Source organism: Podarcis gaigeae (assembly GCF_964106915.1).
Source record: "Podarcis gaigeae genome assembly, chromosome: 3".
Classification (NCBI taxonomy): domain Eukaryota; kingdom Metazoa; phylum Chordata; class Lepidosauria; order Squamata; family Lacertidae; genus Podarcis; species Podarcis gaigeae.
In genome coordinates this window covers 65,454,377-65,480,775 of record NC_139680.1, presented here as the reverse complement: position 1 = coordinate 65,480,775, position 26,399 = coordinate 65,454,377, and the positions used below count along the sequence as shown (strand labels likewise).

Genomic DNA, 26,399 nt, shown 5'->3' with positions numbered 1-26,399 from the left:
CAGGCTCCTAGACACTCCAAGCCAGAATGGAGAGGAATGATTTTTGCACCCACTGCACCTGCTCCCTCGGTGGGGCCTCACCTGGGTACCCCTAGGTACACCCCTGCTCCCATGCTTCTCTGAAAGAAAAAAGCTGCAACCCAATAGATGGGTTGCAAGCCTCTTGGGCACTCACATCTTCAAAGCAGGGCAACCTCTATCCCCACCCTGACTTCCATGCATTGAATGCCAAGTCAGGAAAGGATGCTATAGGTGGCAAGGAAAAGGGGATCTTGTTAGTCTACCAATCTACCAAGAGCACTCATCCATAGGTACAGAAAGCATTTACATAGTAAAAGCATCCCAGCATCTAACTATCTGTTACCTTATTTTATTGCAGCCTGTGAACAAACTATTGGATACCAAACCAATAAACACTAGGATGATTCTTCAGCATCAACTTCATTGGACTGGTCATGGTGTTCAGATGCCTGATTATATCGTCTTCCAAAGCAACTACTCTATTCCCAACTTAAGAAGGGAAAATGAAATACTGGTGGACAACAAAAGAGGTTTAAAGATGCTCTCAAGGCAAATCTTAAAAAATGTAGTATAAGCACTGATAACTGGGAAATACTGGCCTGCAAGGGCTCCAATTGGAGAACAACCTTTACCAAAGGTGTCATGGACTTTAAAGCAGCACGAACTCAGGGCTTAAAGAAGAAACAAGCACATTTGGCAAACCCTCACCATGATCAACTCCCTCCCAGAAACCTATGTCCCCACTGTGGAAGGTCATGTGGATCCAGAATTGGCCTCCACAGTCACTTACAGACTCACTGTTAAGACTGTGTTCACAGAAGACAATTTTACTTGGCTATGAGTGATTGCTAAAGAAGAAGATCTTCTCTGTGTTCTTTGCTGTTACTATTGTCAAGTACTGCAGGGGGGAAAGTGCAAGATGGGCATTTGGCTTCTTGATAGATTATTTTGAACTAAATGGAAGAGATGCATGAAAGGAAAGAAGCAGTGATGGCTACCTTCAGAGGTTTATTGCTCTGTATCATTCAGAAATGTTTTAAAATTGCTTCATCTGGGGTGCTTGTTTAATCTAATAAACTTCTATCACATGTATAAATTCAGATGCTGTTTTCCCTATTCTAAGAGAAGCATGGACTAACTCGGATAAAAGTTTAATTTTTTAATGCCAATTGACAATAATAGACATTTCAAAGTTCACATAATTGAGTGCTCCATTACATTATAAAAGGAGTTAACTCTTCATGCAGAGTGAATGAATAAGGCCATCCATTCTATCAATGCACAGGCATTTTGGATAGTCAAAATGGTTTGTAGAGGATGGACCACTGGCATTTCCATTCTCTCTTACCTAGGGATCCTGCTTGCAGACTTGAGTCCCATAACTCTATCTCATCCTCAGTTACAAATGACCAGGAGTACAACATAGGGCGTTTATTAAGACAGCTGGCGGTGAATTAATTATGTAGTGAGGAATTTCTTCCTATACTTTAAAGCCAAGGAGGGACAGAGGGGAGCAGCTGCCCCCCCCCAGATCAAGTAAAACAATAGAAATACTTAACTAACTGACCAATCACGTTGGTTCTGCCCCGCTTAACAAAGTCCTGCCCCCTAACAAAAATCCTAGCTACGCCCTTGAGCCCATTGACTCCATTTGTTGCAAGAGGTGTTTATAGGTGTTCTGTCCTATGTTTACATTGTGTTCTGTACTACCCTTAGCATCTGTGGATGCAAGGTTCGTTAAACAAAAAATTAATAAATCAAATACCGCTTAATGCAGTTTTGGAAGGTTTTTGGAGACTCAGATTGTTCTCCTTTGGAAGCATGCCAGCTTCTTGCGTGCACAAAGCCAGCGATCCATTTGGAACCGGGCAGATTAAGCACCAAAGCGCATGATTCGAGAGCAGCCAATCCCACTTGCCGTTTATACCCGGCCGGCTCTCGCGCATAAGCAAATCCGCATCTCCAAACAATCCCGCCTTCGGACGTGAAACATACGGCGTAGCGGAGAAAGAGGGAGCCGGGATCGACGGTGCGCTGGGCGGAGCTTTCCTCGGATTGCCCTCCGCCTTCTGCGCGCGGGCGGAGGCTCGGAGGAGGCGGCGCCAGAGTGCGCCTCGGAGCTGTCCAGCGCTCGGTGGTGCTGATCGGAGCCGGCCTGTTCCCTCCGCGTCCCCGGCTGGCGCGGGGAGGGGCCACCATGGGGCGCCCTTCGCCGCCGCCTCCTCCGCCGCCTCCTGGGCGGCTCTGGTAGCGGCGGGGCTCTCCGCCTGCCCACCCAGCGTCCCCTCGGCTCTCTCCCTGGCCGGCCTCGCTGCGGCCCTCTCGGAGCCATGGCTGCGCAGGTGCCCGGCCCGACGGGCCTGCCTCTCTTCCTCTGGCTGCTGCTCTTGCCGCTGCCGGCGTGGGCGTCGGGGCAGCTCCGGTCGCCGGCTGCGGGGTCCGGGGTCGAGTCGCTGCTGGAGGAGTTCCGCCGCCAGCTGCTGCAGCAGGAGCCCCCGGGCGGCGCCGGCGGCGGAGGCAACGAGCTGGCGGAGGTGGCAGCAGGCCGCTGCCGCGGGGGCAACGGCGGGCCGTCGGGCTTCTTCTCGGCCAGGCCCGACACCATCATCCGCACCAAGGACTCCATCGCGGCGGGAGCCACCTTCCTCGACTCGCCGGGCTCGGTGGCGGGGCCTAGGCAGTGCCTGGACGCCTGCTGCGCCGAAGCCCGATGCACCCTGGCCGTAGTGCAGCAGCCGCAGCAGTCGCCCGCCGCGCTGCGCTGCTACCTCTTCAACTGCACCTACCGCGGCCGCGCAGTCTGCCTCTTCTCCCCGCAGCGCGGCTACAGCAGCTACGGCCTGGAGCCCAGCAGCCGCCCGCCCGCCCCGGGTAAGAAGGGGCCTTCCGTCCGTGGCAGCCGCCCTGGGGCCTGTTGGGTTTGTTGGTTCAGTGGGCGCTCTGAGACCGGCACTTGGTTGGGGGGTGGGGACGAGGCGCTTTGGGGGGCCCCGGGAGGCTCTTGGAAACGGAGAGGTTTAAGGCCTGGAACTGAGCCATGGCTGTTGGTGCGCACCTTAGACTTGTACCAGGAAGGAAATGGCAGTCGCTACAGGGTGGCCTTGTTTACATACTAGAGCTTCTGTCGCCGGCGGAGACGAAGGGGCCGGTTGGGGCGGGGGGCAGAAAGAGGACAGCTCTTTCTCCTATGGTGGCCCCATAGATGGAGTGAGGCGAATCTTTGCACAGTATATATTATGTAGGCAGGCACCCACTATGCTTCAGGCAGGCAGAGTGCATCTTTGTACCATACCCTTTTTCTGCCTGGGCCTCCTTGATTGATTGATTGATTGATTGATTGATTATTTATTTATTTAGTATACCACCCTTCACCTGCAGATCACAGGGCAGTTCACAACATCTCCGTGTCCCTATTACAGGCCTATGTTATGGTGGGTGGCGAGCAAGATAGTGGGATTCTCCTTCTCTTCTTTCCTTCTCAGCCCAACCTCTTCTCTTGTTCGAAAAGTATACATAAAGCTGACAAAGTGGCAAAAGTGTCGCTCACTTCTCTCCTCTCTCAGTTCTGTGGGTAATATCTGGCTGAGTCAGGGGTAAGTAACATGACATCCTCTGGATGTTGCTGGACTACAACTCCCATCACCCATGCTGGCTGGGGCTGATGAATCTAACACCATCTAGTGGGCACCACCTTGGCTACCCCTGAACTAAGATATATTTAGAGGAGACCCATTGAAATAAGTGTCCTTGGATTTCACTGGATCTGCTCCAAGTAGGATTTAGTTCAATATCACTCTCTGGTATTCAACTAAGTTTTACTCAGAGTGGAGCTGTTGAAATTAAGGAGCCTACCTTAGCCATATTCATTTATTTCAGTGGGTCTACTCAGACTAAAACTTAGTTGAATACCACCCAATGTATTGTTAAGGTCCTTCATGAACACACAACGGCATGCATGAATTTCCTTCCTCAACACGTAGCCGCAGTGCTTTTGCATTGGTGTCAGGCAGCTCCCAGTCAAAGACTCTCTGCCCACTCAGGTGAGGATGACACAGTGTCTGTGTCACTGGCGGCAGCCCTTACAGAAGCATGACTCACTTGCTTCTCCGAAAGGCACTTCCATGTAGAAATTAACACATTATAAACACGACAGTCATGATGTGCAGACACTGAGGATCTGCAGTGAATCACTGCTTTATATGTAGGAATATTGCTCATGCAGAATCTTCAAATGCTACAATCTTTGTCTGGACAATTTGTCAATTTCTACACATAGAAATCCTGCGATGAGTGAAGTGGCATGAACATGCAAGTCTGGCAGTTCCAAACATGCAAATGCATGCAGCTTTGGGCATTTGGGGAAGGGCACTTTCCTACCTTCATTTTCAGAGCACAAGAAGGTTATTGCAACCCATTTTGCATTACTTACAGAAGATATTTGCTCTCTTACAAGTAAATGGAAGGTTGCAGTTTAAGCATGCTAGTGCTGAGAAGACAAGAATGCCTTGATTGTGAGCAGAGTGGTTTTTTTCACAAGACTGGTGTGAACCACAGCCAGTTTTCAGACGTAAGAGCCAAGGTCTTTAGGTTCTAGAGAAAAATGTGAGTACTCTCAGGCAAGCTGTCTCTTTTCTTTCTTTTTAAGTTGGTAAAAACCAGGGAGAGAAACTTGCCTGGACTGAGAGGTCCATGCCTCTGCTTCTATTCTTCAACAAGTTTATTGCATTCGCTAGCAGAGAGAGCTAGGGAATGGGAAAGAGGAGGAGTGAACTGCTGCAGCAATAACTGCACCTCTACTCAGACTGGCAAGGGACCAGCACCAAGTGACTTCTATGTTTGTCCATTAAAGAGTTAGGATTTTCACCCCTTGGGAGGCTGTGGCAGCAGCTTCCCCAGAAAAAGGGGCATTGAGAGCCCTCAAAAGTTCCATGAAGGCTGCATGAAAAGTGAGTAGGATCTCTGTGTGGCCTTCTCAGTCCTCTCCTTCCAGTCCAATGAGTATGCCTGCCTCCCTTCTCTGTGCCTTCACCATCCAGGTGTGTTTCTGTAAAGGCACTTGTGTGCCAGAAGAGAACTCAAAACTTGCCAGGGATGTGTGCTCTCTTTTCTTTTAGTAACCGGATTGCTTTTCTTTTATTTAGAAGCTGATGAGCCTCCTCTCAGCAAGGCAGGGAAAGACATTATGCTTCAGTTGCCCGTTAACTGGGTGATTCTAGATGGCCGAGAAAGTAGAGATGACCATGGAATCATACAGTATGAGTGGAGACTGCTTCAAGGTGCCCCTTCAGTTGATATGAAGGTACCTATAACTTTGTAGTGCAAGTTAATTCTTTGCTAAATTTGGTCCTGGTATTGTAAAAATAACAATGTGAACTTTTCAGAGTGCAATCAGATAAAACCCATAATGAGATGTTTTAGAGACTGTAGACTGTTTAGTTGATATTCATTTCTCAAAGCTGGTATTTGTCAGGAAATTGGGTTTCTACACATATACTGTATGTATATATTACAAATATATTACGAATATGGGCATTAAGCCTTAAATGAACATGCCTTGCAAACATTCCTTCCTCATATTATGCATAAGGGAATTAATATGTGTATACAATTATCATATTTGGAATCCTGCTGTTTGGGTTTATTATTTAGCCCTGCAGTTGGCATGAAATCTTCATTAAGAAGGAAGAAGTTGAAATGGGTTGATCACCTTTATGTTTATTTTTTATATTACTCTTAGGATACCACTGCACTTCTTATGGTCAAATATTTATTTTCTGGGCCTGTGCTCTTTGCTACCAAAAGAGCACTGGTCCAATATGCTGATGCTTTACTACGTTTTTACACTACCACTACTCACTGTTTCCAATTTCAGTCTCTATATATATATTCTTATCAGCTGCTTGGCAGACTTTCAGGTCTGTGCTTGTGTCAAAGCATGGATGTTGGCTTCATGCAGTAGCATTCTGCGGGCTTTTGACTATGTTACTATAAAATAGCAAGGGTGTGAGGAGCAGGACTTGGTTAATTAATGCCTTGGTTTCTTTGGGACAGGTACCACAACCTGGAACTCTGAAGCTCTCTCATTTGCAAGAAGGGAAATACATGCTGGAGCTGACCGTGACAGACACAGCTGGCCAAAGAAGCTCAGATAATGTCTCAGTGACCGTACTTCCAGTGGGTCACTCCATGTTAGGTGAGAAAATGGTTGAAATAATATTTTTGCAACTGCATGGTATCTGTCAAGCACTTTGAACTGAAGAAGAGAATGAGAAGTCTCATCGCACAAGCAAACTTACACTTGTGCAATGTTGATATTGCCCATAATTATGAAATTGGCAGAGCTTACTCTCTAATGATGAGGGGGGGAAGGGTGTGCCATTAAGAGGTATCTTAATGCTTTTATTATGTATTATGTTGTTGCTGCTATCATTATCATTATTTCATTTATATGCCACAATGCCAAAGTAGGCTTGTAAGTGGCTTTAGAATTTGTTTGTTTGTTTGTTTGTTTGTTTTTTTGTTAAACCATTTTTGGTGAAGGGCAGTATAATAATCTTGTAATGTATAGTTTCTATAACTCCCATTCCAGTATTTCCAGTTTTAAACAACTCAGTTTAGTGGTTCTCTTTTCATGTAACTTGAGAGTTGGTTTGTTACAGGATGTTTTGGGGTATGTTCGCGCTACCAGTTCCTCTGTGATGATGGTTGCTGCATTGATATCACCTATGCCTGTGATGGAGAAGAGCAGTGTCTGGATGGGTCTGATGAAGCTTTTTGTCAGAAATGTGAGTAAACAGCACACTGAGTTTTCATGCATCTTTTACTTATGCACCTTCAAATGGACATTTTTCCTCTACAGACTTGCAGAGGAAAAATGTCTGTTGACAGGAGGGGTTTGAATTCAAATCACACCTGCAGATGGAAAATTTCAATGGGGCTTGCTGTCACCAGCAATCTCCTGATCAGCATTGCAAGTGAGCTCCTTTGAAAGTGCATTCTCAGTGTCAGTCATCTGATTATTTGAGTGTTTAAACAACATATACACACACACACACACACACCATAAAGACAATGTCTGTGTTTTAATTTATTCAGTTACTTCAGGACAAAAGACAATAACTCACCCAGCCACTAGCTTCATCCAGCAAAACAGCATTGGACAAACTAATGATGTCAACAAGGAACTTGCATTTGAAATCACCCAGAAAACTACTGTAAGCAATCAAGCATCTGATGCAGAGAAGATCAACAAATCATCCTCTCAGGGACCAAAGAAACAAATTACTGGGTTAATGCCAGGTATAATGAATGTACCTTAAATATCTCTGACATTAGCACACTGCCACCACAGTGCAAGTTTGATGTCATGTTTTGCAGCATTAGTATAGTTCTCAGTATGCCTCTTCCTAAGCACTTATAACCAATACAGGCAACACTATGTTGATAAGCACCTGTACTTGCAAGACTAACTTGGACAAAAATAAAGACCACCCTCCGGTGCAGAATTAAATACACTTAAGCCCATTGATCTCAATGAAATTTGAAGAAAATGTTGCGTGTTCTGAGCCTGATCATAGAAGCACTGTTTTCCCTCCCACCCACATCTCTGATCATGGAAGTATTTATCATTGTGTATTCTATGAGTAAAAACGTGTTCTCACCCTGGTTAATTCTGATAACTCTTACTGCTGTCATGTGCAAATTTAGAGCTGTATTCCGCATTTCTGAATTATCAAACCTCATAGTGTTGCACAAGATTCAGAGTGCCAGGGTCTACATAGAAAGTCTTCCTTGGCTGGTGTAACCTGATACACCTTCATCTTAGACACGGGAAATATTGTCAAAATGACCCTGAGCCTATACCTCTTCCCATTTTGCTGCATATTCCAATACACATTTCACTCAGCATCTGGCTCTAATAGGTGCCATATGGTCTCCATAGCCGATTTCTTTTGCCTGCAAATTACTCTTTTGCCTTTTCTGCTGTGATTCAATTAATAACGTGAGATGGACACAGTTCGAGCCACTGATGCGGAAAGAGCAGAAGTAGTCAGGCATGTTAAAGCAAAAACAAAATCCATCAGTTTCGTAGTTAAGAAACTGAAGTGTTCTAAAATAGTGACAACCATTAAATCACATACTTAAAGCAATAAGTACCAAACTTTAGAAAAGCTAAACCCTGGCTTATTTTTAGATGCTTTAGAAGACATCATGTTTATAGTTTCTTTTTCCTGCTTTAATCGCAGAGCTGTGCTTGGTGCCTCCTGCTGCTGGCCCCTGCAATGGCCATTTCCCTCGCTGGCATTTTGATGCTTTTTCTGGCACTTGCATACATTTCATCTATGGCGGCTGCAAAGGCAATGAAAACAACTTCCTTCAAGAATCAGACTGCCTTGCTGAATGTGTAAAAGCTCATGGTAATAATCAGTCACCTTCTTTTATAGAAGGGGAATATTGCAGTACAACATAACTGCAGAATCTCTTGTTTTTTTAGCTCAGAATAAGCCCCTTGAAATCCCAGGAGCTGCTTGAATAATCCTCTTATTAGAAGACAGGAAATTTGCAGTGGCAGCCAGGAACAATACTAATGCATCTGCAGCCTGTTAAGAGATGCCAAAGAGGAGCCCCTATGCTTCTGCTCGATGACAGCACTCTATGTGCTGTAGTTACTGGAAAAAACATAGAAGGGAGGGCAGACTGTAAAGCAAATGATTTGTTATGTATATGGAATATGACTTATAGCTATATATCCTGCTCCATATTTACAGACTCTAAAACCTCAGGGAAAGACACAGATTATGAAAATGAAAATAACATTGTGGTGTTAAAGGGCACGCCCATCGAAAAGAGCCATCCGGTTCCAGAAGCAGGTAATTACAATGCTATATTTTTAAACTAACCCTCAGAGAGTTAGGTGTCACTGAACGTTTTAATTCCCATTAATGTGCAGAGTGGGATTGATTAGAAACAAAACAAAATGCCTTAACGATACAATCTTAACAACTTGCATCACCAAGTAATCACAAACTATAGGAATAACATCCCTGGATGGTGGTTATGTCCTGGATTGGGCCAGCATGTCCATGTACGCTGCCTAAGGTTCCTTTGCTTCTTGCATTTGTGTTGTAGCTAGTCTGACATGGGTGGCACTGTGGTCTAAAACACGGAGCCCCTTGGGCTTACCAGTCAGAAGATCAGCAGTTCAAATCCCCGTGACAGAGTGAACTCCCATTGCTCTGTCCCAGCTCCTGCCAACCTAGCAGTTTAAAAGCACGCCAGTGCAAGTAGATAGATAGGTACCACTGTGGCAGGAAGGTAAACAGCATTTCCATGCGCTCTGGTTTCTGTCACAGTGTTCCATTGTGCCAGAAGTGGTTTAGTCATGCTGGCCACATGACCAGGAAAGCTGTCTATGGACAAACACCTGCTCCTTTGGTATGAAAGCGAGATAAGCGCCGCACCTCATAGTCACCTTCGACTGGATGTAACTGTCCAGGGGTCCTTTACTCTTTTTTTTTTTTAGCTAGTCTGAAGACCACAGATTGGTTTTAAACCTGTCAAGGACTTCTAGCACAACAGCCGATGGCTTGCATCTTGTTTTTATTTCTGCCTACTCTGGTGGGTCTGTATCTTTGCATTAGGCTGTGTACACTCTTCTTCCTCAGAAGCAGGCACACTAAGAAGTCCATTCTCTGCCAGAGAGACAACCTGATTTGCCCAGTCACTCTCTTCGTGTCTGGCTTGCCTCCAGGAAGCCTGGCATCAAGGCTGCCAGGCTGGCTGTGCCAATGTATCAGGGCAAAACTACACGTTATTTTAACGAGAGCCAGTGTGGTGTAGTGGTTAAGAGCGGCAGTCTCGTAATCTGGGGAACCGGGTTTGATTCCCCGCTCCTCCACCTGCAGCTGCTGGGTGACCTTGGGCCAGTCACACTTCTTTGAAGTCTCTCAGCCCCACTCACCTCACAGAGTGTTTGTTGTGGGGGAGGAAGGGAAAGGAGAATGTTAGCCGCTTTGAGACTCCTTAAAGGGAGTGAAAGGCGGGGTATCAAATCCAAACCCTTCTCCTTCTTCTTCTTCTAACTCCATAGCTGTGCCTTTATGTGCAGGCTCTCGTTGTTGCTTTTACATAAATTGCCAGGCTAGGACCCTCAGTCCAGATTGGGACCCTAGGATAGGTAAGGGTGGTTTATTCACAGTTGTCCCAATCTGGATCTAGAATACTGCACCTGCAGTTTGCGTTGGGGGAAAGCTTCCACTCATTTCAGTGCTGTTATTGTCGTATGCAAACTGAAGATATGGGGGGGGGGTCTGATCCAGATCAGGACCATAGTTGGGGAAGAGGGTTAAAACTCCCCTATCTCCAACAGGGGGATCCTGCTCCAGATCAGACCTTCTATTCCAGCAATGGGGGCAGACTTTGGGAATCCTTTGTAATATGGCGCCCTGTACGAGCCCACAATTTGGCACCCCCAAATGGATCCTCTCAATTTTGCACCCCCTCAATTTGGCACTCTGTTAGAGGGAACTGCTTACACCACCCTAAATCCAGCACTGCCAGCAATTTGTCTTTTCATAAAACTAAACAACCCCCACCCTGCACAGATATGTAGATAACATAGTGTCTGCTTTGGCCCTCAGTGTAGATAATAGATGGGTTTCCTGACCTATTGGGCTTCTGGTATGCGGTCCTTCCCTTCAAGGACAGAAAGATGTCCTGCAGAAAACTCAGCATGATCCTTAGATAATATATGGGAGCTAGGTTTATAATATCATCCCTATGACATGTAGGTTAGCACAAAATATTCTTACAGCAGTTGACAATTGATGGTGTGCACTTCTTTTCTGACAAAGATTTGTTTAAGGAAGAGGCCCTCTATTCAGTTTCCTAAGGGAGAACAAGCTGGACCTTAAAGAAAAACTTTTTAAATCACAAAAGCAATGGTGGGCTTATTTCCTGGTAATGACCCCTGTGTGAAGGTGCATACGGACTTACATAATTTTTGCACAACCACACTGCAGAAGCATATGAGCTGCATTTTAGACACACAGTCTTCTCCCTCCTATTGACCTCAGGGAAAACCTGTTCTTCCAGTTTGCAGCAAATGCCAGCTTTGCACAGTTCTCAAGGGTACTGTGTCTATGCCAAAGCCTGCAAGCTTATCCAGTATGCAAAAAGCGTAAAGCAAGTGTTACTATTATAAGAAAAAGGGGCAGATTGATCAGCTAAACATGCAGGATGCTCAGAATGGGGAGGAACACAGGTGGAGATCAGCCTTCAGCTTGGAGGTTGTGTGCCCATATTTTTCAGAGTGAAGGCAAGAAGAGAGAAATCTGCAACACTGTTTTCCTTATTGTAGGTACAGCTGTTTGCAGTGTTGATAGCCCTAAGCACTAACTTTCATATGGTCACATTTCTTTTCTAGAAGTAGAGGATCCAATTTTCATGATCAGATATAAAGTCAAAATTCTGATGTAACTTGCAGCCATGGCAAATAAAAAAGAAATGTGTTGAAAACTGGCCTAAGCTTTATCTAGGTGCATGCTCAGACAGTAAACAGCATTCTGTTTATCAAAGTGCGATAGACAACCATCTGATAATATTGCAACAGAGTCTCAATGGCAAGGTTGTTTTAAAACAGTTTCACTAGGCAAAAGTTACGTTTTGTGCCCAAGGGGAGAAAAGCACTGTTACAATTCATAGTAGCTGCCTGGCTCTTCAAAGGCACCTTTCCCACTGAGCATCATACCCGCAAGGCACTCTTGCAAAACGTGGAATTGTTTTACTGGAGACCAAGCATTATCTGTTAACTTTTTAAGAAAATCCTTTTATAGTAATTGGGACAGCAACTGGTGTTGAATGTTTTTAAGTGGGTTGACATTAGGGTTGAAAGATAAATTTGGTTCATTTCACATTTTAATGCAAACCTACGTATTTTGCAGTTCCCAAAGCAACACACAAACCACAAGACAGCTGTCTTTTGAAATTCACACTTCTCCAAGTTTTGTGGTACATCTCTCCAACCCAAAACTACGTATATTAGGGGGAAAGTGTGCAAAACCAAAAAACGCTAGTTAGGAAAAATAAAGTACAAAACTATTAGGGGGGAAATCGCTTGGGGGGGAAATGTATATTCAGCAAATAAAAAAATGTATGGATTAGAAGAAATATACACTAACATGCTGGTGAATTGTTGTTGTTGTTATTATTATTATTATTATTATTATTAATTTGGCTTTATATAGCACATTCTTTATTAGTTCTGGTGTTAACATTGTTTAACTGCTCCTTTCTTTCCCTTTCAAAGGTGCTGTCCTCCCTCTGGCTCTTGGGCTGGCCATCACCGCTATGCTGCTGCTCATGGTAGCTTGCCGACTTCGGTTAGTGAGACAGAAACTTAAGAAAGCTCGGCCCCTGATGTCTGAGGAATCCGATTACCTCATAAATGGGATGTATCTCTAAAGCAGGGTTCAGGTGACTTCCCTTTCCTTGAGCTTTCCTCAAAAAAAGTGTGCCTCTTGCATCTTACACTTTCCTCTTTTTTTAAAAAAAGTAAAAACTCATGTTTAAAGAGAAAATGCAGCAGCCACCTTCTAAAAGATTCTTTCTAACATCAGTGGTAGAGATGTTTGTAGCTGCACCAGCAGACAGACCGGCTTCCCTCTGCCAGAGCTCTAGGACTATCCTGTGCTTGTCAATAAGGCAAATTCCATCTTACTGGGTTGTGTATCGGTTCAGTCCCATGAAAATACTGCCATATCTAAGGTAATATGGCTGGAGTTAGCCCTGCGATGGATGAAATGCCATGTTCTCCAAGAACTGCCCTCTCCTTGTAATCCATAATACTCACTCAGTTCTGTTTTGCAAAGAAGCATCATGCAGTGTTACAGCACCACTTTGAATATTGGTTTCTGGGTGGCTGATGATCCACATTGCTGCACCTCTCCCATGTCACAAGGGATGGCACAGGTCAGGGCATGGAAAAATATAGCAGCCATATAAGATCCTAGACACATCTATTTCCTGTTGTGTTGGCTCTCTGCATCTGGCCTTAGGTGAGAAATTAGATTCCTTTGACATAAATGATCTTTCTTTAGCTTCCTTTTACAGAAAGGATATTTATTTACTACTTTAAAACCAGTATTTTATTTTACTTTATTTTAAAATAACATGGCACTATTATCACTTCAAGATTGGTTCAAATAGAAGCATATTTTTCTACTCACCTACTTGCCTAGGTTTGCTTCTTACTTGTCACAGGCATGGGATTATTTACAAGCCACCCTGTTAAAGTGCAGAGTTTCCCAAGGTGAAACATTAGGCTTGGTCTATACAGGCAGCAAAATGAAGTACTTGGATCTTAAAGTGGTACGAGTGGTTTGTATCACTTCAGACAGTGGAAAAGGGAAGAGAGATGTTTTAGTGTTCCGTTACACAAAAACAAACCTAGCAGCACAAGCCGAAGGACCGTAGGGGAAACTGCCCTCTGCTATGCTATTTTTCTAAACACCGTGAGGATTCCCACCCTTCAAGCAATCTCTTTATCATGGGCAATGAGCAGCATTATCCCCCGCTTTAAACTGAAGATCAAAAAGATGATAGCATCCCCAGCAGTCTGAAGTTGTACACTCTATGCTAATAGCTCAGGACTCTGCCACCTCATTGTGCTACAGATATGGACTAGGCCATATGTTCAGCAACACATCCCATTGCTGCTATTGATACAACGCTGCCTGCTTTCATGGAGCTTGAAAGATTCTTGCTAATTGGACCCTCACAGCGAAGTTAAAGTTTCAGTAGCTGCATCAATTTTAAAGCTCATCCCGTCGTCTGATGAATTCAATGTATGACTGAATTGTCGGAAGTGTTCGTTATACAGTAAAGTTTGTAGTCTGCGTATCAGTTTTTGTGTGTGAACCCTCCTCTTTATCCATCTGTGCAAAGAAGTTCCCATCCGAGGACCCAGGTACAAATCAATGCAGAAAAGGCATGCAATGATTCTGTATGTCTCTCTTATTCTAACGAACTTACAACTTTGAATCCTACCGCAGACCTCTACATTGCCAATGTCCCAACCTGATAATGTAAACTAAGAGATAATAAACCTATTTTATTCTTAATACCTTGCAAAATACTTGTTTTCCTTTCAGTAACTATGTAAACAAAAACCTATGTTAGCAGGGTTCTGTATTGTTGCAAAACAGTGGAACTATAGAACCACTTCTAGAACCGTAGAATTACAGAGTTGGAAGGGACCACACAAGTAATCTAGTCTGTGATAGCTGCACATGCATTCCTTTCACATTTCTGCCCCATTATAATAAGAAGTTGTGTCTTAAACAGTAAAAGGAGCCAGTGTCAGAGCTGAGAACAGAGGAAGGGTTCTGGAGAAACTGACTAAGGAGAAGAGAGGTAGCCAGGGCTCTTTTTATTCTTAGCATATAATTGATCTCCTGCATTTCATTAGCTCAGCCCCTCACCCAGTTTCTGCTTTATATGCAAACTGGCCAGACGCACAAAAGATGGCCTCATCATGCCTAGTTGGGTTCTAAAACCTGCTGCCTGGGGCTGGGCTTTACTGCTGAACATGCGGTTCTCAAAGGACACTTGCACCCAAAATGATCTCCTCACATAGCAAATTAACATACTGAGAAGCTTAGGCTTGAAACCTTCTCCTTCACAGCCAGTTTGCCTATTACCACTTTGCTAAGAAGCAGGCCTCTGTGGAGTTTGAAAGCAGCAGGTCTGCTGCTGTTACCAGCTGCTTTGCATTATTAACTGATTAAAGAGAGAAACATTTGTGTTAAGGCTATGCTGTTAGTTCTAGTCCCATGTACAAATTACTTGTTTGTCACAAAATTATGGTGAATGTTATGTGACTTTTAACAGTAAATTGACAGTACTTTCAGGTATGTGGCGTTAATGTATACTTTTGCACCTGCTTCTCAAGTGTCTTGTGAACCTTCTACTTTGAGAAATCATGTGACCCAGGGTGGAAGTGCTGCTGTTAAGGAAAAGCCCCACTACATGCTAATGTAGCTGCACGCTGCTTTGTTCCATCATCTTTGATTGCCTTTCCTTGCTTATCAGTTTGAAATTACAACCCCATTTTTTGTCCAAATGCTAAGCTTTACAAATAATTGTTGTAATTTTTCACAGGGGCAGGGCTGTAACTAGTGGACTTACTATTGGCAGTGCTATTACGAATGTGTTTCCCCCTTCTTCGCATTATTTTCACTGCAGATCCATTTTAACAAGAAACTCCTGCTCTATGAGGCTACCAATTCTGTCCCTTCTTAATCTTACAATTATCTACAAAGCTGAAGGCCACAATTCACAGAATCCTTTAAGGGCAGGTACAGAGAATATGGGGCCCTCTTGATTCCATTGGGACTCCAGCTCCCATCAGCCTCAACCAGCCAGTGCTTTCCTCAGTGCAAAGACTTCTGATTACAGTGGAACTTATTCTCTTCTCCTCCCAGTGTACCTGTTCTGAGGTTTCCCCCACCCGAAACCTCCAGAGCAGATTTGGGAAGAGGGGCACAAGCAGTGGGGAAGGAAGTCCTTCAACTTCTTGCATTTACGGAACTGCTTAACTGGATATCACCCATGTTTCCTCTTTCCTGCTTTAGGATGTGACCCATGGCTGCATTTTGAGTCACTTCACATATCTTTTGGAAGCAAGGTAGGACATTTGTATTCAAGCTGGCTTTTGCTGGCCAGGAATGCAGCATGATGAAAGTTTAATAATTTAACTGAGGTAATGATTAACCTTATTGCCTGGCCCAAACTGTTAGGCTCAATCTAAATAAATGAGTAAAAATATAGCTGGGGATCATTGGGGTTGGGGGAGAGATGAGTTAAATCTACCCTGCCATGCCCATAGCCTCATTCTCGTTTATTTAACTGAAGACATAAAACCTAGGACGGACTAGCTAACATTGTACAAGGCAGTCCTTTTCTACTGCTGTGAACTTATTTCTCCAAACTAAGAGACAGTGCAAAAGAGCACTTTTTGGTTTAAATACTCACCTTAATTTTTCTTTCTTAAAACATTTCTCATTGTTTCAGTGCTTCTCAAGTTCTGTTTGCTCCTGTCAGGCCTACCAGCCTTTTGCTAGGCAAGCTGTAGCATAATCATTTTTGCAAACATTCTAAAAACAATGGAGCCATTACATATTGCATGCATTTTATGAAGAAAAATAAATGAGGCCCTTTGCAGCATTTGTAAACGTGCTTGAACAATTAAAAGATGTTCAACAGGGCTATTGGAACTGGTGATTTATTCATCACCACGTAACAACAATGCCTGCAAAGACAATCATGCCAGTGTTCTCCATTCCCCTAAACCTCTGTTTGCATAATGATTTGTATTGTCTGGAAAATAAGCTAACACTCTATTTGCCTTTAAAAGTATCTGACAAGCAACAGCAAATATATTGATCCTCACAATGTACTTCTGTAATGCTCAAATCTTTGGGATCTCTTCTCTCATCCTGTTCCTGTATTAGCTATGCTTTTCAAAAGGTCATATTGATCGGTGCTATTTTTCTAGAAAAAGAGGCGCTGGAACTCACCATGAACACCTCCCTTGTTCCCTTAGAATGGCAATGGTGCCCACCTGACGGGTGCCAGAACTGAGTTCCAGTGAGTTCCAGCTGAAAAAAAGCCCTGGTCTTGATACTGATGATTCATCACAATTAGAATAAAACAGTTAAAACAGTAAAACAATTACTACACATTGCTGCTTTCATTGAAATTTATAGATTACATGTCTTTGGGTTTAATGGAGCTCATTCTGTGGTTAAGTGAATATAGGATTGCCACCTAGGCTTTGGTTTAGGGTTGGCATAGGGGGAAAGCATGGTTATTGTGTCTTTAATAGCTGCGTGGCAGGCAGAAGAGTTCAACAGGTTAAATATTTTCCATTATGGAAATAATATGAAGGGACTAGCTTTACCTAGTCACATTCTGTGTGCCTTTTATTATTTTTATGGACACCTATTTATTTTTTGAGCACTCCACCTACAAAAAGGACACAAATTTGCATGTGACACAAATCATATGCAAATTCTGTGCAGATCTATGCCCTATCTTTGAAACATCAGGGATTATGTACACTAACTGATAGGTAGCAACAGATGCACACAAAATCACACCCTTCTGTTACAATAAGCACTCAAGGCGTGTTGCTTTTTTTAAAAAAGCAAGCGTCTCCTTGCAGGTACAACAGGAGAAAGTGAACATGTGTTTCAAAAACAACATAAGGATCACATGAGAACTTTCACACTTCTGAAAATTAGCTGTTGGTAAAAGTCTTTTCTAATGTTTAGCAAATGGGTCAACTACCCAGACACTTTCTCATTAAAAATAGCACTTGCAAACCCTTTTTGTTTTGAATTTTATTTGGCAAAGCAGCATTGCATAAACTGTTCAATGATTAGGACATAGCTTACACAGTATTTGTTATACAGTTTTAAATTCAGGTACATCAAATTTGCAAACAATACTCTACTATAAACCTCTAAGTTATTCTACAAGTAAAAGGGAGAAAACTATGTCAGTTATGTCCATCTTGAACAGCAGTGTATTCAACAAGAGCTGTCACTTCTGATGTCTTGAAGTTTATATACACGATATCTGATTTTTAAAGGGAAGAAAGCAGCTGATTGTATATACTACATGCTAGTCTATGACACCACGCTGAAAGCTTTGAAGAACGTCATCTCATTTTAGTAGCATCTAGAAGACAGCTGAACACAGGAACCATATAGTGTGCATGTAGTGTCAGAAAGTGCAGATAAGCGGTTTGATGGACGAACACTGGAGCTGAAAGAAGTGTTCAGAACATTTCCCAATCCAAAATAAAGAAGATAACAAATTGCAGGTCTGTCTGGCTTTCTGCAGACATATTTCACTTCTTTAAACAGGTGAAAATAAGGGCATGTTGAAAAGAAACATTTGCCCAAATTTAAACTTTCCATCAGTTCATTATCAAACTTGCATTAACTTCTACAAAATAAAAAACACCACACTTTTCCATGCTGATAACAGTGTAACAAAGTCCAAAACAAGCTGCAATGCTGTTGGTTTTGAAAAGCTTTTAAGAATTGGAGATGAGCAGTCCACTGTTAACACTATGTTTGGGTCAGATGACGTAGCTTTTACATTTCATCCCTGCAAAAAGAGGACAAAAATTACAAGTTTAACTCCTCAAAATTAAACTCGTTCTCAGATACTGCAGCAAAATTGCATAAGCCTGTTAAGGTACTTAAGCCAAAAGAAGGGTCAAGAACATCAAACTAGTAGTGCACATAAATCAAAGCAAAAATACCTCCTATGCTTCTGTCAATGTCATTTAAAATACCATTAGCTGTAAAATCACAAGTCTACCTTTTTACTGAAGAATAGAATGCCTTGGCTCTCTGTAAACCATATACTGTAGATTCATTTGCCATTATAGTCCAGTTATTCTTGGAACCTGCACCAAAGGCTGCAAAATGTGAAACCTAAGTTCAAAATTAGACTTCACAGTGTTGATAACAGGCTCCCCATCCAGTGAACAGGGAGACCCTGTTCTGTCCAGAGGAATGCAGACCACCCTGGGGCAAACAAGGCATTGAGTTTGTGAGGCTTAAACTCTTCAACTACTCCTGCTGCTTTTCATTGCCTCTTAATGCTAATTTGTTTTTTTGAAAAGGAAACAGGGTCTGCATCTGCACTTGAAGTCTAGTTGGCCCGCAATATGGTAGACTTAAATCTGAGGAGTTCAGTTCAAGTCATGGACTTGCCGAGGGGGTTTGAACTACTAGTTACTTTGCTTCAGCTATAGTTCCCTATCCACAAACCAGAAAGAACAGAGCCTTTGATTCCACTGTTATAAGGATGAGGCATGGACCAAAGCAATATCCAATCACAGAGCAATACAAATTATAAAATACTGCTTGTTTTTCAGAACATCTTTCTCAACTGATTTTAACTGATCCAGGACTAAATAGTACCTATACCACTGAAAGACCTGAAGCCAAGGACAAAGATTCAGAGTGGAATAGATGTGGGTAGCTTCTTCTATATCAATAGTGATTATACAAATACAGTATTCAAGTATCTTTCTAACAGGCAAAGTAAAAGCGTACATAAATGTCAGAAACCATATACACGACTTCATACTACTGCTACTCTATCAACTCTTTGGAGTGCCCCCCCCCCCGAAACAAGGAGCTTGACCCACCTCCACATGCCTCCCCCTTGCTGTCATTAGCATGTTCTGTTATGTTAATTTCAGAAAACAACTCGCCCACTATATGCTCAGCCCCTTCTGTGCCCCCATTTTTTTCTGATGCAGTCACTGGTTGTGGGGGGAAATATAATCCAAGAAAAAGCCATGCAATGATTTGGGATGTAAAGCAGAGCAAAGGAGCAGCAGCAAGGACATCTGAGGTGGAATTGTGTCTTGTGGTCATGGTCTTCTGGAGACTTGCATTTTTGTGGCTTAAGAACTTTTGCAGCAGAAGCACAACCCTGATTTCCTCATGATTATATTTGTGGTGGTTCAAATTGAAACCTTTTAGAATTTTACATACATTCAAATAAACGGATGTACATTTTAGTTTGTGAGCTCATTCTGAAATACAATTACTTTGATGAGCAGTATTTAAATAGACTGATTTATGCAATCACCTTGTGATGACAGCCATATCTATCACCACAACAGAGTGCTGTAAAAAGTAACGCTTGGGAAAAGAAAGCAGTTATGTGAACTGGCCCCAATCCAGCTTCTCTCACAACGAAGTGTCCAATGTGCAAATAACTAGACACATGGCTTAATCCCTACAGGTAGGGAAATACTGGAGATTAATTGAAATGTTAAGCATAAAACCTACTGACCAGCTTACTCACTCTGCATTTTCTTCACTGCACTAGCTGTTAGCTTGTATCTCGGGAGTGCTAGCTGACATTTTTGTAAACTGAATCTTCTTCCAGTTGCTCTGATGTTTCTAAATTCTTTAAGCAATATCTGTATTAATGACTGTTGCAACACCTTCATGATCTTCAGTAGGCTTCATTCAGATCTGTCAATATTTATAACCAATTTCCAAATGGAGGTTCTGTTTGAGGCACTTCAGTCAGTTTTCAAATAATGGATAGACTAATAGCTAAGTTCAAAAGTGTTTAGCTTTAATGGAGATTTTAATGAAAAAAAGACCTTCCTATTTTATGACACACTACACCATATCTCCTTAATCTATCTATTACATAAAAACAGAAAATATAGCTATCTGCCTTCCAAACAGCAACTGCAGGGGTGAAGGTTTCTGCTTCTACGCAGGACGTTACAAGGACATAACCAAATATGCAACCTTCACTGAGTGGGAGAATGTGAATACCATGCATCTGTTGCCAGCAGTTTTTTGAGGCTAAGAGGGCTATACACAGCCTATACTAGCTGTGTAGAGCTATCTCTCCATTATCAGCAAAAAACCCCAAACACTATTTTGATGAAAATGGGAAATTGCACACTAACCTAGAGGTAACTAGGCTCATTTTTTTTAGTTTTTTTAGTAGCAGTAATAAGTTATAAGGCTGTACTAAATCTACTTCGGAAGCAAAGCCTATCCATCAATAAAATATTAATACAGAATTTAAACAAATAGCAAATATTAATTTGCTCAGCAGAATCTAGGTCTCTGAATATGAAACAAGCTTTCTGTAGCAGCTTTTGGTCAGCAGCAATTCATTCATGAAGGTATCGGTATGCTACGCAGTAGCTCAATACTGTTCTCACAAAACAGGGGGCCTTCCATTGAAGGCAGAAAAGCAAAATTAATTAGTTTATTTTTGCACAGACATTTCTACAGCTGTAAAGTGTCTAGAAATGCGACATTTTTATTAAATGTCAAAGTAAAACTTTATAGATTTGGAGAGCTAATCAGGCATGTGTTTGTCTCATCAACAAAGACAGTTCACAAGCATTTCTATCTAGCCAGCAGTGAAGGACTGCTGGCTTATTCATATGCATGCTAATGATAGGCACCCTTTTAGCACTGACTACTCTGTTATGTGTGCCCTAAACTACAAAGCTATCCACAAACCCTGACAGCTCCCAGAGTTAAAAATCTCTGAGACCTGGTAGCTTGTTGAAAATGAACAGTTTGTCAGCTTGAAGAAAATATTACAAACATTATCACACATCCAATACCATCTTCTTTTAAAATAGCAAATGTAAAGTATTTGGCTTGGGTTGCTTTTGATCAACTATAGTGAACTTGTCTTATAGCTAAACAACTAACATGTAAAAATATCCGTAATTAGATTGCTTGCTCTAAAGGTTTCTGAGCAATGTTTAACTTTTGAAAACTGGGAAATCCCTTTCCTTTATAGAAGTCAGGCAGACACTTGCAGTGTGAAACACAGTCTGATCTATTGCACCTTGCATATAATGCATACTTATCAAAATCTAACCCAAGACAGCAATAAAAACTTTTTTTATTTTGGGAATACTTTAGTCTCAAAATGTAGGTAATATTTTTAGCTTATACTAGAGAAGCTCAAGAAGACACAAGTTACAATGAAAAATGAAATAAACGCAATCAATGCAATGGTATTTTCCCCAGCATTTAATGAGACACACAAAAACCTTCATGTGGTGATGTAACAATGCAAGAGGTTGCTTTTGGTGGTACAGTCAAGCAGAAAGCAGGGAGCAAAAGCAGCCTTGGCAAGCTATGTCTTAAGAATCAAGATTCAAGACCCTTTCACCTTGTATGTGTAAGTGTGTGGAAGAAGAAAGTTGAACAGAAAATCACTTCCACCTGGACCACTGCTTCTCCTTATCTGTTAAAGGCACATATATCACTCCCATCAGAGGCTTCATTTTGACACTGCCATCTTCTAGCTTATCGTACTGTTCCAGCATCTGGTTTCCTCCAGCGGGTCCAACAGGTAATATTAACCTTCCACCAGGCTTTAATTGATCTATAAGCTATAAATTAAAAAAAGTTAATTATTCACAGCAAGTGTACTCCTAAGCAGTGTTAGTTATACTCAAAGCAGACCCATTGAAATTAATGGAAATTACTAATTTAGGTCCATTAATTTCAATGGGCCTGCTTTTGAGTCTTAATTACTTAGTTGGATACAACTCTAAGATCCCTACCTTGTACAATGTAAAATAACAAAGAATTATACTCCTTGATGGTAAGAGCTTTTAGGCCTAATGGTCTGAGACACAGCCCACAGTTCTAGCCCTTCCCCCTGAAAAATTGCTGGAAGCTAAGTTCTGGAAACAGGTAAAAAGAGAGGGGATAGTTTGGAATGCCCCAGTCTTTATTTGCCTTGACAAAATTAAAAGGGATTTGGGCCTGCACTGTGCAAAGCTTTTCATTTCCAAACCACCAGCACTCCCAATTCCAAAAAACATCAACATCACCTATTAGTATACCAAATCAAATTCCACTGTTGGAATGTGTTTCATTTAATGAAATCTAATTAAAAAGCCCATCGTTTAAAGCAGGTATAAGCATCCAATTAATCATTTCAATTAATAAAGAAAAATCATAGCAAACAATATGTACCATATATATGTATAAATCACTTACTGCTTGGGGAACAACTGGTGCAGCAGCTCCTACATGAATAGCATCATATGGAGCTTCTTCAGAATATCCCAACCTTCCATCTCCCACTACAAGGGGGGAAAAGATATATACAAGGATGAGGAAAAGCTGACTTCATATTGTCCTCGGCTTATTCAAGACACTGAACTCATAGATGAAATCTTAACTAAGTTTATGAGTTTATGTGGAACCAGCAAAAAAATGTTGAAATTAAAAATAACCATAATTAGCCTCCTAAATTTTAATCAGATTCCCAACAAATTTCTACTGGGAATGAACGACCTGGGTTCCAGGGAATTAGTACCAAACAGCAGTAGTTCACTAAATGCAGCCAGATGTGGACACAACAAAAGGCAGCTGTATATGAGGATTGGAAAGGGCTCCTAGTGATTTCTGCTCTTGTGCAACTGCAGTGCCATAAAGAGGAAACACTTTTACAGAGTGGACCCACAAATGAAACCCAGTTTGAAAGACTATGACTCTCTGTGCCAACGCTAAACTTCTTAGATCAGATCCCATGACCTGGTCACTAAGCACAGTGGCTTGCAAAATATTACAGACCTAAGCACATGTAACTGAAAATGAAGTTATTAGTGGGCTTGGAAGGTTTTTGTTTAAAAAACCCCATCAAAAAGTAAACATAATAAATAGAATTATATAAGTTGGATAGTAAACCTAACTATTCTAGTTGTTTATATTTCATAGAAAACCTACTACAAAAAGACCCTGCATTGAACAAGCATATTCCTATACCTATTTTTTACTGTTAATATACTCCAGTACTTACCAATCAGTTTCACTCTTCCTGAAGATAACAATAGGGGATCGTCCTTTTTAACATTATTTATTGAGTCATCTACCAACTCTTTGATATGATCAATTCCTACAACTTGTCCTTTGGGACCAACCTGAAACAAAACAAGTTTATTTTGGTATGGAATGTACTATGTATGTATTCAGTTTCTTACTTTTACTTTCAATTGAAGTTATAAGCAAAGGCTACAGGAGATGAAGGATAAAACCTAATACGGGGTTTTCCTATTATCTGTCTATCTGTTTCTCTTCCCCCAGTTTCACCACATCCATTTTGCCTTAGAATGTTTGGCATGCAAGTTTCTTCTAATAAAGTTATTGCCATAAATACTTTAGAGTTTCTCATGGTCCATACTTACGAAGTCATTTCCCAATATATTTTTTCATATTAATATATTGTAATTAACATTCCAAGAAGATATGAATATTTTAAGGCCTCAAACCAGTGCTGCATGTTAGCAGTTTTACTATGAAATACATGAATAGCAACTTATTTTGTTATGTACAGAACTTTTTTTTAAACTTAACATTCTATTGGCATTTGAAATATAATAGAATATAATCTATTCAGCACTAGTATTGACTGCTGATTCTCCTAAGCAGGATTACACAGGTGACAAGGCAACTTTTTTAAAGTTCAGGGTTTCTTAAGATATACTGAGATGATGGAAAGAAGCCACTAGCTGGAAAAAGAATACTGAACTAGATGGACCTTGGCAGTTCTTATTTTCTTACAAGATTATGGGAAAGAAATATGGTGGGTTTTTTAAAAAAAATAAGAGTGTGTTCCATGTTGCAAGTTGATGTTAAAAAAAGAATGCAGAGTCTGGATTCTACTTCTATATTAATGGCATGTCATACACATCGCACACTCTGCAAAAGAAAATAGAAACAGAAAATCCTGCACACCCCTGCTTGCTTTCTTACATGATCAGTAAGAAAAATCACTGAGGAAGATAATGAAGTGGGGATGTGAAACATTTTGCAGCATGAATGCCTCATGAGAAACCTTCTGGGGAACCTGCATGCTGATGGTCAATGGGCCGAAGGCAAAAAGTCAGCAGAGCAATGGATGCAATTCTTACATTTGTACAGTAAGCTTTATTCCAGCCACATACAAGTCAAATGCTTCTACACATCTCTGCATCTTCTACTCAGGCAGACAAGAGGCATTTTCACAATGCATATTCCAGCAAGGTAAAAGCACTTAAGGAGGGTGCAGAGCAGGGCCAGTGAGGTCTGAGGATGGGCTTCACTGGGAGAGAGTCCCAAAAGCCAGACAGAGAGGTCTGGAGGGATCCCTTAGCCCTGAGGATCCCTAGCCCTGTTTTAAAGCATCCTTTTTCAGGTTATAATTACTAAGCATTACACAGGAACTTGCCCCAGAATGGAGTACTTCCATACTTCATAGGCTGTTCTTTCTTCAAAATATTCAATCCAACTATTAGGTGGCATTAAATACAAAAAACAAAAATATGAGCTGATTTGAGCTAGTATTGCTTCATGTTCTTTACTGAAGTTTATGAGCTGGACTTTATTGAAACAGTAAGGCATTGCTGTAAAGGTACCCAAAAAGACCTATCCTTCTAAAAGTATAAAATAATATCAGAATCAAGTCCTTGCAATTCTCCTGTAAAGACATAAAAAATAAAGCATTTTGTAATGCACACAGAAACCTAACAAGAGTCATATATTTATTGTAAGTGGTTAAGAATTGTCCTCTCACCATTCGTGCAAAGCATGCAGAAAGAATTCCACTTCCAGATCCTACATCAAGGGCTTTGGCTCCTTCATGTAATTGTTCATATAGGAGTTCTAGAGCATATGCATGCTGACCGAAGGAAAAAAGGAAAAGATGTTGGTATTTTATTTTTGGTTTTGCCCAATGTACAATGCTATGATTTTATGTTCTTTCATAAAGAATTCAAACTATGCAATTCCCTACAGAGAATCCAGTAACTGAACTCAATCAAGCTGTTATAGATATCAAACAATTTCACAATTTAACAGCTGCAGTTTCAAACCACATAAAGATAAGTATGTCAACTGTCAATTTGTAAATGTAGAAAGATCCCCAAACCCTTTATCTACCCAAATTTGATTTCAGAATTGTCCATTTACACAATAACAGTTCAGAGGATCAAGCCCAGGATACACAGAAATATGTTACTAAATAAAAAATAACTTTTAGGACCCCCAAAGGTTAATAATGAGCTTAATATTTGCTATTAAGTTTTGTATTTTTCTCTATAAACCCTAATAAAATCTATTGAGCTTACAGAATGAGCCTAGACACAGAAAGACAGAAAAGCATTCAAAAGAAACTTGTGCCAGGCAGACTGTGAATCTATCAATCAAGTCTACTATTGACAGCAACTATGATATGGAATGTTAACAGGTGTCACAGTTGGAAGCCAACCCCACCCACAAAGAAAAACATGAGGGAGAGAAAAAAACCTACCTTCTCAAACCACTAACAACTAACAGTATCCTTAAAAAGGGTCGAAACAAAACAAAAAAAATCCTTCCAGTACAACCTTAGAGACTAACTAAGTTTGTCATTAGTATGAGGTTTCGTGTGCATGCACACTTCTTCAGAAACAATGAAACTGTTTCAGTTTCAGTGTATCTATGGCATGCCAACACAGCTACCTATCTGTAACTTAAAAAGGGTGTGGGGGATAAGCATTAGGGTTCCCCCCACCATGTACTACACTGGGGTGTTTCATCAGGGTAGAAAGAGGAAAATGAAAGTTTAGTTGTTAAAGGAGTCAGGCTGACAGAATATAAATATAACGCTTACCATGTGTGGAGCACTGATTGTTGCTTGAAATCCTATAAAACATTTAAAGAATGATATGAGTAACAAAACAGCTCACTTATCAAAATGTTCAACATTAGCACCTTTGCTAGACAACAAGTGAGGACTTAGATATATCATTTCTGAAG

At 41.4% G+C, this 26,399-nt stretch overlaps 2 protein-coding genes across 9 annotated transcripts in view; one reads left to right on the top strand and one right to left on the bottom strand.

Moving 5' to 3' along the window:
• Positions 1-1,964: 1,964 nt before the first annotated feature.
• LRP11 (LDL receptor related protein 11) lies at positions 1,965-14,141 on the top strand. Its single transcript, XM_083734002.1, has 8 exons — positions 1,965-2,892; positions 5,163-5,320; positions 6,073-6,214; positions 6,681-6,806; positions 7,117-7,320; positions 8,268-8,438; positions 8,790-8,891; positions 12,329-14,141. The coding sequence occupies exons 1-8, from the start codon at positions 2,352-2,354 to the stop codon at positions 12,481-12,483; spliced, it is 1,599 nt and encodes a 532-aa protein (XP_083590128.1). The 5' UTR covers positions 1,965-2,351; the 3' UTR covers positions 12,484-14,141.
• A 3,267-nt stretch (positions 14,142-17,408) lies between these two features.
• PCMT1 (protein-L-isoaspartate (D-aspartate) O-methyltransferase) overlaps positions 17,409-26,399 on the bottom strand; it is a 16,526-nt gene continuing 7,535 nt past the window's right edge. The window contains exons 3-9 of one of the 8 annotated variants that reach the window (XR_014563056.1): positions 26,254-26,285; positions 25,177-25,281; positions 23,425-23,545; positions 22,620-22,705; positions 21,781-22,003; positions 19,909-20,093; positions 17,409-18,198 (exon numbers count right to left, since the gene is read on the bottom strand). Coding sequence is in view for 3 of the 8 variants with exons in the window: in XM_083734006.1 (XP_083590132.1) it covers positions 18,170-18,198; positions 19,921-20,018; positions 21,834-22,003; positions 22,620-22,705; positions 23,425-23,545; positions 25,177-25,281; positions 26,254-26,285 (641 nt within the window). In the remaining 5 variants the exon portion in view is untranslated. The remainder of the gene's footprint in view (positions 18,199-19,908; positions 20,094-21,780; positions 22,004-22,619; positions 22,706-23,424; positions 23,546-25,176; positions 25,282-26,253; positions 26,286-26,399) is intronic. The other 7 variants (XR_014563057.1, XR_014563058.1, XR_014563059.1 and 4 more) reach the window with 7 other exon arrangements.